Source organism: Patella vulgata, chromosome 2, assembly GCF_932274485.2.
Source record: "Patella vulgata chromosome 2, xgPatVulg1.2, whole genome shotgun sequence".
Classification (NCBI taxonomy): domain Eukaryota; kingdom Metazoa; phylum Mollusca; class Gastropoda; family Patellidae; genus Patella; species Patella vulgata.
This window is the reverse complement of record NC_065880.2, coordinates 10,845,671-10,858,381: the sequence shown is the minus strand read 5'-3', so window position 1 is coordinate 10,858,381 and position 12,711 is coordinate 10,845,671. Positions and strand designations below refer to the sequence as shown.

Sequence of the window (12,711 nt, the reverse complement as noted above, 5' to 3'; positions counted from 1 at the left end):
ATTGATGAGATAAATCGAGGTTTGGTATATGTAGATAGCCAACATATAGGCATACTAAGTTTCAAACTTTCAGTTGAAATATGTCCTACAGAAAGTATGCACACGTAAAATATGACTAACTTTTGTTTAGATTAGAAACATTTGATAAAACATTACCGAGTTATCTCCAACATATCCAAGCAAAAAAAAAAAATGTAAAACAAATGACCTTGTACCCATTATATACCGCATACAATAGAAAAACGACTTGGGTTGATGCAGCACGAAATGCACGGCGTATAATGTTAGTTTATAATTCAGGATATGCGAAAAGAAAAGTTACAAATAATTGTCCGAAGTTTATAATTCAGGATATGCGAAAAGAAAAGTTATTAATAATTGTCCGAGACAACCCGAGGTCGGTTCGCAGTGGTACACCAGTTTAGACAAATTATTTTACATAGGAATACGGGACCCTAATCTTCCCCACCCCCACCCATTTCGAGTCGTGTTATATTTCTAAAATTATAATAATTAAAGATGTGGCTCTAAAATGTTACAGAGTTAAAAAAAAAAATGATGGTTTAAGAGTGGGATAGTATGTCCCACCGAATACCAGGACGGAGGGCCTGACAAGGACAGCTGTCTAGTCCTTCGGATGAGACAAAAAACCAAGGTCCCGTGTATACATTGGAATGCACGTAAAAGATCCCTTGGCAGTTGGAATTCGATATAAGAGTAGGCGAGAGTGCCGCTGCCCGGGCAAAATTTCCCTCATAGCACACTGTATGGCGTATGCCTGTCTTCATTAGCCCAGTATAGGAGCAGAACAAAAGGACGTTAAACCCCATTTCATTTCCCACCGAATACCTGACAACTCATCCCAAGTTAAAAGACAACTCATCCCAAGATAACCGATACCACCCAATCCACCTTCACGCCGTGCAGGTTTTATACACAAAATAATTATATCAATAAAACCAATTTATGAAATTACACACATATAATTATGTTGCTAACAGCGACGACACCTCTAAACCTGCATGGACTATTGCTAAAAAGAAAACAGTAATCAAAATTTTAACGAACAAAAAGACGTTGTTTCTCTCGACACAGATTGATACAAATTGTAAACCAGTGAACTGTAACGGTAAATTTCTTTGATCTTTCCCGGTTTTTCTATGCCTGGAATAACTTGCAGAATTCCTTAGTTTTCTTCTATTAAAATTTATTTTCGGTTTATAAGTTAGATAATGCACTCGTTTTCGGTTAGGCTGGATCGGAAAGAAAACCTCGGCCTTGGGGGTTTCTGTCATCTCGATCTCTTTCTTCGACTCTTTCTTTCCCCAGCATAGCCTCAGACTTAGTGCTTTTTATCACCCAATAATACATTCTACAGTAGATATCGCTTGTGTGGTATATTTCATAATCTACTGCGATATCTCCTTAGAAGGGATTGGATGATAAATAAAATCACCTACTCGTCTTTTTGGATATCAAAAAATATCAACACTCGTTAATAAAGTAAAAAAAACTCGGCAGAGCCTCGTTTTTGTTACTTTATCAACTTGTGTTGATATTTTTTTGATATAAAAATAGACTGGTAGGAAATTCTCTATATCCATTACGGAATGCCCTTGAAAATAAATATAACAGTTTTCTTCTAATATATCTTCCTTTCAGTATTCATCATTGAGATTCCCCGGCATGGTTTCCCATTCAGTGGTGCAGGACGGAGGACCCGACTTAAGGACACCTGTCTAGTCATTTGGATGGGACTAGAATCCGAGGTCCCGTGTACACATTGGCGTGCACGTTAAAGATCCCTTGGTAGTTGGAATTCGATATAAGAGTATAGGCCGTAGCATCGCTGTCAGGGTAAAATTTCCCTCAACACACCGTATGGCGCATGCCCGTCTTCATAAGCCCAGTCGGAGCAGAACAGTAGGACGTTAAACCACATTTCATTTCATTCCTAAATTTCAGTATTATATTCTAGATCGGACACTTGTTTAGAAAAAATAGTTATGGGCTTTGCCCCACTGTGCCCCAGTTTCCCCAACCTGTTTTTGTTTAATTTTCAACTACCACACTTTAAACGATAGGTATGTTCATTGCCATAAGACCAGTATTTCAAAGTTTCGGGAGCTTCGTTGAGATTCGCAAGTCCGTTCGTTTGACAATTTCCTCCCTGGTCGGGTAAACTAGGCGTCAGGCGGTTGTTGTTGTTGTTGTTAGTGTTTAACGTCCGCTTCCACCGAAGGTGATATCGCAGACAAGTTGTCTTTTTTTTATTTTCATGATCTTAGCGCACGCGCAGGGGTCTTTCGTGTGGGAGGAAACCGGAGTATCCGGAGTAAACCCACGAGGTTGAGAAGGCGCCCCTATCTCCATGCCACATACGCTCACACCAGGGATCGAAACCACAGCCGCAAGCCAGAGGTGACCGGCCAGCTAGAGGTCGAAGCGTGACACTCTAGACCACTAGGCCATCCCAACCCCCCTCGTCAGGCGGTATCTGGTCAGATCTATTTATCTCGACGATCAGTGCCCGAAATTCTGCCAGACTGCATTTCCGGTAAAAATGGTTCGACGTACTACTGATGTCTTCCCTCTTGCTCCAGCCACAGCCGTGGATCGCTCTAAGGTCTTCCTTTGAGCAAGTTTTGTAGTCATTTGACTTCCAAAAAGTTACTAGCCTATAACTCCCTTAATTTCCGATTACTCTAACCAACTGTACTGCACATAGCTTATAAAGGGACAATAACACTCTTGTTGGCTTGACAGCTCCAGAAAATAGATAATAGCCTTATTCTAAGTATTAGATGTTTAATTGTCCTACCTGTTGTGTAAATTATCCATTAAATCCTATTTTACTTGTCCAGAGGGTTCGAAAATATTTTAAAATCCAAGTCACAGTTGAAAAGGTTTACGTTAGGCTTTTCAAATCATTCAGTTGAATCATTCAGTTGAATTTTTCCAATTTTTTAAATTAGGAGTGTTAAGATAAAAATGTGTATCATCAATTAATTGGAATATTGTAAACTAGTACAATTTGTTGACCAGAATAAAGATTGGGGCATATTATTCAGTTACAAGAAGAGTGGTATTGAGCCTTTAACATAAAACCAATTCCCTTTAGAATAAAGGTGAAACCTTGCCGCATAATTATATGATTTGATTAAACCCAACTGCTATGTAATGCGAAATTTCTATTCATTTTAAAATGGCCGACGAACCAGAATCACGTACATGATTATTTGTCACTCGAACATACAGAAAAACTGTTCGGTGAGATACGATTAAGATTTCAGTGTTCCACTAGTCACTATTTGTAACATAATTTAAATAATTACTTATTTCCATCCAAACTGTGATGATATGTGTTGAAAATATGCAACTGAACATAAATTGCAAAGCCTCGAATAGTATATCAGTCCTTCACGTTTAAGGGGAGATTTCGCTCCTGCTCCTCTCGACGCACGTCGGCTTTCCTTCGAAGGAGTCATTAAAGACTCCTGCAAATTAGCTAAATCGCTCTCCTAAATATTGAGATTAGTCAACTACTTTCAGTTTTTGTTTACTTTTAAACTGCATTATATTCAAGGTATCAGGAGCTTTTTATGGCTCCCGCACAATTTTATAAACATAAGGACTGGTTGATCAATTGTAGCCGGGCATAAGACAGGACGCGGGTACATATTGTAGCTACATTTCCGGCAGTTTCTTTTTCAAAAATTTCTATGGGAGGCTCCCCATACCCCTGATTGAAACTCGCGCCTTTGCCTCCTAATCCTTGAACTTTGCCCCAGCTTTGCTCCTCAAACCACCGGCTGCCAGCCCCCCCCCCCCCCCCCACACACACACACACACACACACACACACTGCGTGTGGATCTTGACCGCGTTTTATTCCTTTCGAGTCAAATTAATTTTCTCACCGAGAAGTATTCAAGTAATGCCATAATGTATAACTTACATGCTGCTATAAAAGGGTGTTTTATGTAATAAAATATCTAGATCTAAAACATCTATCTCTATCTATTTAGGAAAGTCGATTGCGTCTGGATAAGAACTCTACTGGTTGTTGACTGGATAGTCGAGACTACCGCTTTTGACCTAGATTCAGAACAAAAGCACCTTGCAACGGAAGAGGAAGGTTTCAACTAGAAAGACACGTTTAATCGCCATTTTGAATCACCGCTGAGGCAGAATTTCTGTTCAGACACAAAATCATGAGTTATGGCAGAGATGGAAGAAATGGGCCCCCTTCAACGGAGGGTATGGTATCTCTAAAAGTGGACAATTTGACCTACAGAACTAGACCCGAAGATTTACGTCGGGCATTCGATAAATATGGAGAAGTTGGCGACATCTACATTCCACGCGATCGCTTTACTAAAGAAAGTCGTGGATTTGCTTTCGTCAGGTATTATGACAAAAGAGATGCTGAAGACGCCATGGACTCAATGGACGGTGCTATGATGGATGGAAGAGAATTGAGGGTGCAAATGGCAAGATACGGCAGACCATCAAATTCTAGAGGACAAGATAATCGAAGACGAGGAGGTGGAGGGGGGTACCACGGCAGAGATCGTGAACGTGATGGTGGTGGCCGCTCAAGATATAACAGTCATAGGTCAGGTTTTCTTTCATCATGGGTAGGGTTGTAAAAATTTAAAAATAGGATAATCTGGGTCAGTTATTACCTAACACAAAGAGTTAACAAAATAAATAGAAATGGCCTCTTTAGAGAAAGAGAGACAAGGGGTTTACCGTCCACTCGAAACAAACTAGGTCATTTCGGGACTAACACGGTTCAGTTTTATTTCAATAATTTGCATGAGTGTAAGGGGTCTGAAGCTGTAGGTAGCAGATCCAGAGATAACATGCGGTGTTGGATAGTTCAAGCAGGGAATTGAAACCATGCTATCAGACTCGATGAGACCTTGTGATCTCGCACACATTAAATATTTTGGCCCCCCCCCCCTCTTTTTAGAGACAGTGTACCGGTATGAAGAATGATGTCACTATGAATATGATAATGCACTAAAGAGCAAAATTAAAATCACATTTCTACTGAGCTGATGTGTTTGTGTCAACTAACGAAATAATTTAGATTCTATTGTCTTTTATTATTATCCCTCTAGAGTAGGCCTACTCATTCAAATATCTGACAGTGTTGTAATATTCTATTTCAGATCCAGATCAAGATCCCGAGACAGATATTCAAGAAGGCGAAGATCCTACAGCAGGTCCAGATCTCGAAGTCGATCACGAAGCAAATCTCGATCAAGAAGTGCTAGCAAATCAAGAAGCAGATCACCATCAAAGTCTCCAGTTAGATCCAGATCTGCCTCTCCAATGGAGAATGGAGAAAATGAATGAATATAATGGACTGGAGGGGGGAACTTGAATGCAAATAATAAAAAAATCATCATCCAACACAGACAGAATGCTATTTGTGAAACACATATCTGTTTCGTAGACAACTCTTGTTTACTGAATTGTTGCCTTTCAGTATTAAAGGTAACATGCCTTCTTTTGTATGTGTTTTAGTGTTTCATATTGTGTTTTATAATTAAATAAATTTTATTTGTCCTTCTCAGCAACTTGATTTGTTTTAAGGACACGATAAAATATTATTACCATAATGTAAAGAATTGTCTTATAGTTTACGTAATTTCAGATATTGTTGTTTTTATGTGTAGTGTCCTTCGTTTATCATTTTCATCTATCATTATTCGCATACATTCTGTATAATAAGAATAAAACGTTTTCATTCACTAACCTATATATTTTCTTGTCTCCCCAGTCAGGAGCTGAGTAACGGGTAATTGTGCTGTTTGCTGTATAGTAAGCGGAGGTGACCACTGCTTGCAGTTTGTACCCTGTTGGCCTGTTTGTTGGCAGTTGCTGAACAGAAGCAGTTTTCCTGTTAGCAGTGTCTTTCCTGATTATGCAGATACAGGCTGATTTAGCTGTGATTTTATTTTGGCCATCATGTCATTTAAATTTGATTGGGATCATCTTTCAATGACTAAAAATTCTCAAAAAAAGTAACTAAACACTCAATCTATATTTCGTTTCGTTTTTTTATACCTTCGATGGCCTACACTACATGAAGATCTGGCCGGTTGTGGCGATAGGTCGCGTTGGGGGTCATACGAGTGGCTTTTGACCCTATGATGTCAGATGTTCGATTAACCAATCAGCATTGATGTTACTAGTGGATTACCCACAGTTCCGTGCAAAAAACGCCCAAAGCTCGCCGTAACAGACCGTTTCATTGGCTAATTCCTCCCATCATTGAGAACACGTAGTAAAGACAAGTAAAACAGAATTTTGAACTATAAAAAACGAAACGAAATAAGATCTGTGTTTTAATCAGATTGCTAAACACTTGCTTATAGCTTTGAAGCGGTTTGTTGAAATTGGTGCAAATTCAAAAGTTAGAAAATTAGTCAAGCTATAAGCAAGGAGTACAACTATTTAGATGGGGTTTATTGTCCACATAATTTCTTTCCCAAAAGAATCGGACCAAACATGTGGTAGTTGTATAGCGGGGCTTGAAAACAAGTTGTCTCAAGAGTTAATGAATTTCATTAGGAATGTCAGTTTCGAAAGTTAAGATATGTTAACTTCAAGGATGTACTTGAGCTCTCAATTGTTTGATTTGACTATACACGAATTAGATTTGGCATGGTTAAGTTTTGAGTTTATGCAAAATTTCGAATTAAGTTGAAGTGTGTCCATCAACTAAAACAAATTAACACTTGATCAAAGCACATGCAATACCATATTCCTGAAGCAATAGCCCGAGAAATTCCTGACGCGAGATTTTGAGGGAGTGTGTCTATTCTTCCCGTTCAATCAAATCTCTCCTATGTACAGCAATAGGCTCTAATAGTCCTTCGTTTAATCTGGGGTCATCCTTAAAATTTTGGACTGTGATTTAAGGTATAAAAAAACGGTGAAAGTATTGTTTGTCACCAAACAGTATTCATTACATTGTAGCCGTTTTGATAGCCTCGTTTGGCATGCAATTAGAATTTCTGCTATTCACTGGTTAATTCGGCGTAATGAATTTTGTGAGTCATGACGTAACGTTTTGTAAACATACCTGGAGATCTGTTTAAATCGGAATGATATTGTTACGCAGTTAGCTATTGGTTGTTAATCGGACTATTGACCAGTCATAATTTGGAACAGAAATTTGCTTTCATTACTGCAGTGTTTAGTGGGATTGGGTCTAATCAAACGAAAAACTTTAAGGAGTATGATGCAATACAGGCATTGAGATAAGTAAACAAAATTCACTATCTAGTCCTTAATTAAGGAGAACCTATTTCCAAAATAGACGAATTTTAATACAGTTGGCCCGATTTAGTTGGTGTTCGATCCTTGCATTGGCCGAGAAAGTTCATCCCGATTTTCCGACGTGGTTTCCCCTTGTCAGTGATGCAGGACGGAGGGCCTGACAAGGACAGCTGTCTAGTCCTTCGGATGAGATGAAAAACCGAGGTCCCGTGTAAACATTGGAATGCACTTAAAAGATCCCTTGGCAGTTGGAATTCGATATAGGAGTAGGCGATAGTGCCGCTGCCCGGGCAAAATTTCACGCATAGTACACTTTATGGCGTATGCTCGTCTTCATTAGCCCAGTATAGTTGTAGGACGTTAAACCCCATTTCATTTCCGAGTTTAGTTTATCTTTCTAGAACACCTGATGCCAACCATTTACTAGAAAAGTTTGTATGGCTAACAATTTCAGCTGTACATTGCATTCAAGTGCAAAGTTGTGCCAGATATGGTTGTAAGTAGGCCTTTGCTTGGAATTTGATCGAAACATAATTGACCCAGTTCATGGGTTCTCTCCAGTTTCCTACCACTGTTAAAGACCCCCCCCCAATGCGCAAGCGAATTATTGAAATAAAATTAAACCATACCTTTAGTCCTGAAATGACCTAGTTTGTATCGAGTGGAAGTTAAACCCCATTTCTCTCCACCCACATTAGCCCCTCCATTCAATTTAAAGTCTTTAAAAACCATTCCCTCCTATATACTCCTTAAATATATTGAATTTGGTAGTTACATTGGTTACATGTTGAGCTTTCTGTTTTGAGAGAGAAATAAGGTTTAACGTCCACTCGACACAAACTAAATAATTTCGGGACTAACATATTGTTTAATTTTATTTCCATAATTCGCTTGCGCGTAGGGGTCTTTAGCAGTGGGAAGACCCGGAGAAAACCCACGAGGTTGCACAGACGACCCTACTCCTTGTCACGTACAACTGGGGAATCAAAAGCACACCAGTTGACTCAATGACAGACAGTGCATGTGCTAACCATTCAGCCATCCAGCCCTACACATTTGTTACATGTTGGGCGCCACAGTGGCTCAGTGAGTTAGACATTGGACTGCGAAACTGAAGGTCCTGTGTTCTATCCGTGTGGGGGAGCCATGGTGACTCAGTACGTAAGACATTGGCTCGCTAACCTGGTGGTACTGTGTTCGATCCCAGTGTTGGTTGAGAAAGTTCATCATTTTTTTCCAGCGTGGTTGCCTCTTGTCAGTGGCGTGCGCGTTGTATCATAAAGTCTGTCATTGAGTCAACTGGCGGGGTTTCGATTCCCTGGTTGTACATGACAAGTAGGGTCACCTGTCCAACCTCGTGGGTTTTCTCTGGGTCCTCCGGTTTCCTCCCACTGCTAAAGACCCCTACGCGCAAGCGAATTATGGAAATAAAATTGAACCATGTTAGTCCCGAAATGACCTAGTTTGTGTTGAGTGGACGTTAAACCTCATTTCTCTCTCTCTCTCTCTCTTGTCAATGGTTTAGGATGGGATGAAAAACCAAGGTCCCGTGTACACATTGGCATGCACGTAAAAGATCCCTTGACAGTTGGCATTCGAACTAAAGTAGGGCATGGCGCCGCTGTCCAGGCACATTTTCCCTCATAGCAAATTGCATGGCATATACCCGTTTTCATTAGCCCAGCAGGAATAGAACAGTAGGACATTAAACTTCATTTCATTTCGAGCCTTGTGTCCATCAGGAATTTCCGGATTGGTTCTACCTTTTCATTGCTGTGGGACAGAGGGCCTGGTACTTGGCTGTAATGTTCATCTGGTGAATGTTTTGACCGACTTCGATGAAGCATTTTCTGTGAAACATAAGCAATTTGATTTGTTGATGTTATGGGACATGGTTGAATGAAATTTGATGTATAGTTGATTTGGTTTGATATAAGTAATTTGGTTGGTAGAAACTTTGAAACGCATAGGGAGCCATGGTGGCTCAATGATTAAGACATTTGCTCATAAACCAGGAGGGGATCATGTGGCTAAGTGGGTAAGACGCTAGCTCGCTAGCCTGGAGGTCGGGTGTTCGATCCCTGCATTGGCCGAGAAAGTTCATCCAGATTTTCAGGCGTGGTTCTCCCTTGTCAGTGATGCAGGACGGAGGGGCTGACAAGGAAAGCTGTCTAGTCGTTCGGATGGGATGAAAAACCAAGGTCCCGTGTACACATTGGCGTGCACATAAAAGATCCCTTGGCAGTTGGAATTCGATATAAGAGTAGGCCGTAGTGCCGCTGTCCGAGCAAAATTTCCCTCATAGCACACTGCATGGCGTATGCCCGTCTACATTAGCCCAGGTTAGGAGCAGAACAGTAGGACGTTAAATTTCATTTCATTTCATAAACCAGGAGGCCCTGTGTTCGATCCAGGGTTGGATTACCGAATGATTAGCATGCACGCGCTGTATCATACGGTCTGTCATTGAGTCAACTGGCAGGGTTTAGATTCCCCGGTTGTACGTGACAAGGAGTAGGGTCGCCTGTCCAACCTCATGGATTTTCTCCAGGTCCTCCGGTTTCCTCCCACTGCTAAAGACCCCTACGCGCAAGCGAATTATTGAAATAAAATTAAACCATATGTTAGTCCCGAAATGACCTAGTTTGTGTCAAGTGGGCTTTAAACCCCATTTCTCTCTCTCCATCCAGGGTGTTGGCCGAGAAAGTTCATGGGTATTATCCAGTGTGGTGTAGGACGGAGGGCCTGCCAAGGGACAATATATAGTCATTCGGGCAGTACAAAAAAAACGCGATCCTCTGTAGGACCAAGGGCCTGGCAAGGGACAGAATAATAAATCTTTCTTATCATATATTGTTTCCGACGTGTTTCCCCCCTTGTCAATGATGCAGGACGGATTGTCTGACAAGAACAGCTGTCTAATCGTTCGAATGGTACGAAAAACTGAGATCTGTGTGCACATGGGTACATAACAGACCCCTTGATAGTCGGAATTCAAAATAAGAGTAGGTTGTAGTGCCGCTGCCCGGGCAAAATGTCCCTCATAGCACACTGTATGGTGTATGCCTGTCTTCATTATCCCAGTTGGTGCAGAACAGTGGGACATTAATAAACCCCATTTCATTTCATAACTCGATTATTCTGATGAAACAGGTATTATATCAATCCATGAGTAAGTTCCAAGATGGGCATTTTCTGCTGATTGGGCAAAGCTATAATTCATTTGATTGCTTAATGCTACATAAAAAGATAAATGTGCAAGTACTTGTAGATAATTATCGGGTGCTTCTTACTTATGCCTGTCTTTATTAGCTCAGTTGGTTTAGAAAAGTAGGACAGTGTTGTAGTGGGGGTTTACAAGACAATGAAAGTTGATGAAGGCCAACAACCCAGTATGTGATAATAGCTTATCCAAAAGGAAAACTTGGATGTTCACCAAATTTGATATTTAAGCAAAAGGGTTATAACTCTGGAACTGAAAGTCACACAATGCTGAATATCGATAGAGTTTGTCCATCAATAGCCACAGTGCTTCACACCAAAATTGAAAAGAATCTGTTATAAACTATAACCTCTATTGAGTTATCAAGGGTTTTGACAAAGGGGGCATAACTCTGGTAAGGAAGGATGCAGGATGGTGAACATCAATAGGTTTCGCCCTATTGTTAAAACACAGAATTCTACAGAATTTGTTATAAACTATCCTCAATCTTGTTCACAATGTTTTTGGTAAAGGGATAATAACTCCGGAATGGAAGGAAGCTGGAATGTTGAATATCAATAGGATTCCTCCACCCATGACTGCACTGCTTCTAACTCAATTTGAAATAATTCTGTTAAAGACTATAACCTGTATTCGGCAAAGAGGGCATAACTAGGGTACGAATGACCACAATGCTTCACACCAAAATTGAAAAGAATCCGTCAAAAACTAGCCTCTGTCGCGATAAACAGGGTGACTACATAATATCTCCAAACTGAAATGAGGGCATATAAAATTACCATGTTAGTCTCATAATGGTTAGCATGTGTGCGCTGTATCATAAGGTCTGTCATTGAGTCAACTGGCGTAGTTTCGATTCGCAGGGGGGATCACGTGGCTAAGTGGGTAAGACGCTGGCTTGCTAGCCTGGAGGTCAGGTGTTCGATCCCTGCATTGGCTGAGAAAGTTCATTCAGATTTTCCGGTGTGGTTTCCCCTTGTCAGTGATGCAGGATGTAGGGCCCGACAAGAACAGCTGCCTTGTCGTTCGGATGGGACGAAAAACCGAGGTCCCGTGTACACATTGGCGTGCATGTAAAAGATCCCTTGGCAGTTGGAATTCGATATAAGAGCAGGCCGTAGCGCCGCTGCCCGGACAAAATGGCGTATGCCCGTCTTCATTAGCCCAGGTTAGGAGCAGAACAGTAGGATGTTAAACCCCATTTCATTTCGATTCGGCAGATGTACATGACCAGGAGTAGTATGGTCACCTGTCCACCCTCGTGTGTTTTCTCCGGGTACTCTGATTTCCTCCAACTGCTAAAGAATTCAACCATGTGTTAGTCTCGAAATGACCTAGTTTGTATTAAAACCCCAATTCTCTCTCTCCTGTACCCCCCCCCCCCCCCCAAAAAAAAATAAAAGACCCCTAGGTGCAAGCGAAATGACCTAGTTTTTGTTAAACCCCATCTCTTTCTCTCCTCCTCACCAACCCCCCTAAAAAAAACTCTTGGTGCAAGCGAATTAATGAAATAAAATTGAACTATTATGTTAGTCCCAAAATGACCTAGTTTGTGTCGAGTGGAGTTAAACCCATCTCTCTATTTTGATATAATTAATGAATCAATGAATATTTTTTAGCAGGAGTCACGGTGGCTCAGAGAGTAAGAGGTTTGCTAGCTAGCCTGGAGGTTCCTCGTTTGATACATGCATTGGTCGAGAAAGTTCATCATGAATTCCGGCATGGCTCCCCCTTGTCAGCGATGCAGGACAGAGGGCCTGGCAAGAGACGATGTATAGTCATTCAGGTGGTACGGAAAACCAAGGTCCTGTGCACGTATTGGCATTGGCATGTACGTAAAAGATCCCTTGGCAGTTGGAACTCGATATAAGAGTAGGTTGTAGTGTTGCTGTCTGGGCAAAATTTTCCCCATAGCACACTGTATGGAGCAGAACAGTAGGACGTTAAACCCCCTTTCATTTCTGAACATTATTGCATGGATTAAGCTCTTGATATCCCAACAAAAGAAAAGTGAGGGTTTAATGTACCCTAGTAACAACAGACAAACTGATTATGACCTGGCCGATGAAAGCAGGAACAGGATTAGTGCTAAATGATAAGAGCAGCTCAATTTTTTGGCATAGGTCACAAGATGTAAACAGGTCTAGTGCTAATCCCTATCTTGGACCTAGCCACAATGCTTACCCAAAC

General features: G+C 41.0%; 1 protein-coding gene across 2 annotated transcripts; it reads left to right on the top strand.

Annotated features, from left to right (window-relative positions):
* The first annotated feature begins 4,094 nt into the window (after positions 1–4,094).
* Positions 4,095–5,994, top strand: LOC126812249 (serine/arginine-rich splicing factor 2). Of its 2 annotated transcripts, XR_008786171.1 has the most exons (3): positions 4,095–4,617; positions 5,180–5,507; positions 5,794–5,994. XR_008786171.1 is itself a non-coding variant. In XM_050538541.2 (2 exons), the coding sequence occupies exons 1-2, from the start codon at positions 4,214–4,216 to the stop codon at positions 5,364–5,366; spliced, it is 591 nt and encodes a 196-aa protein (XP_050394498.1). In that variant the 5' UTR covers positions 4,095–4,213; the 3' UTR covers positions 5,367–5,768. The 2 variants fall into 2 exon arrangements, 1 of the variants encoding a protein (XP_050394498.1); XM_050538541.2 differs by lacking the exon at positions 5,794–5,994 and having other exon boundaries at positions 5,180–5,768.
* Positions 5,995–12,711: the final 6,717 nt, after the last annotated feature.

What these genes read in the sequence shown, in the direction of transcription:
- LOC126812249 (XM_050538541.2), top strand. Translation starts at nt 4,214, where the DNA reads ATGAGTTATGGCAGAGATGGAAGAAATGGGCCCCCTTCAACGGAGGGT. An exon ending in TCAAGATATAACAGTCATAG is followed by an intron (nt 4,618 to 5,179) that starts GTCAGGTTTTCT and finishes ATTCTATTTCAG; the next exon opens with ATCCAGATCAAGATCCCGAG.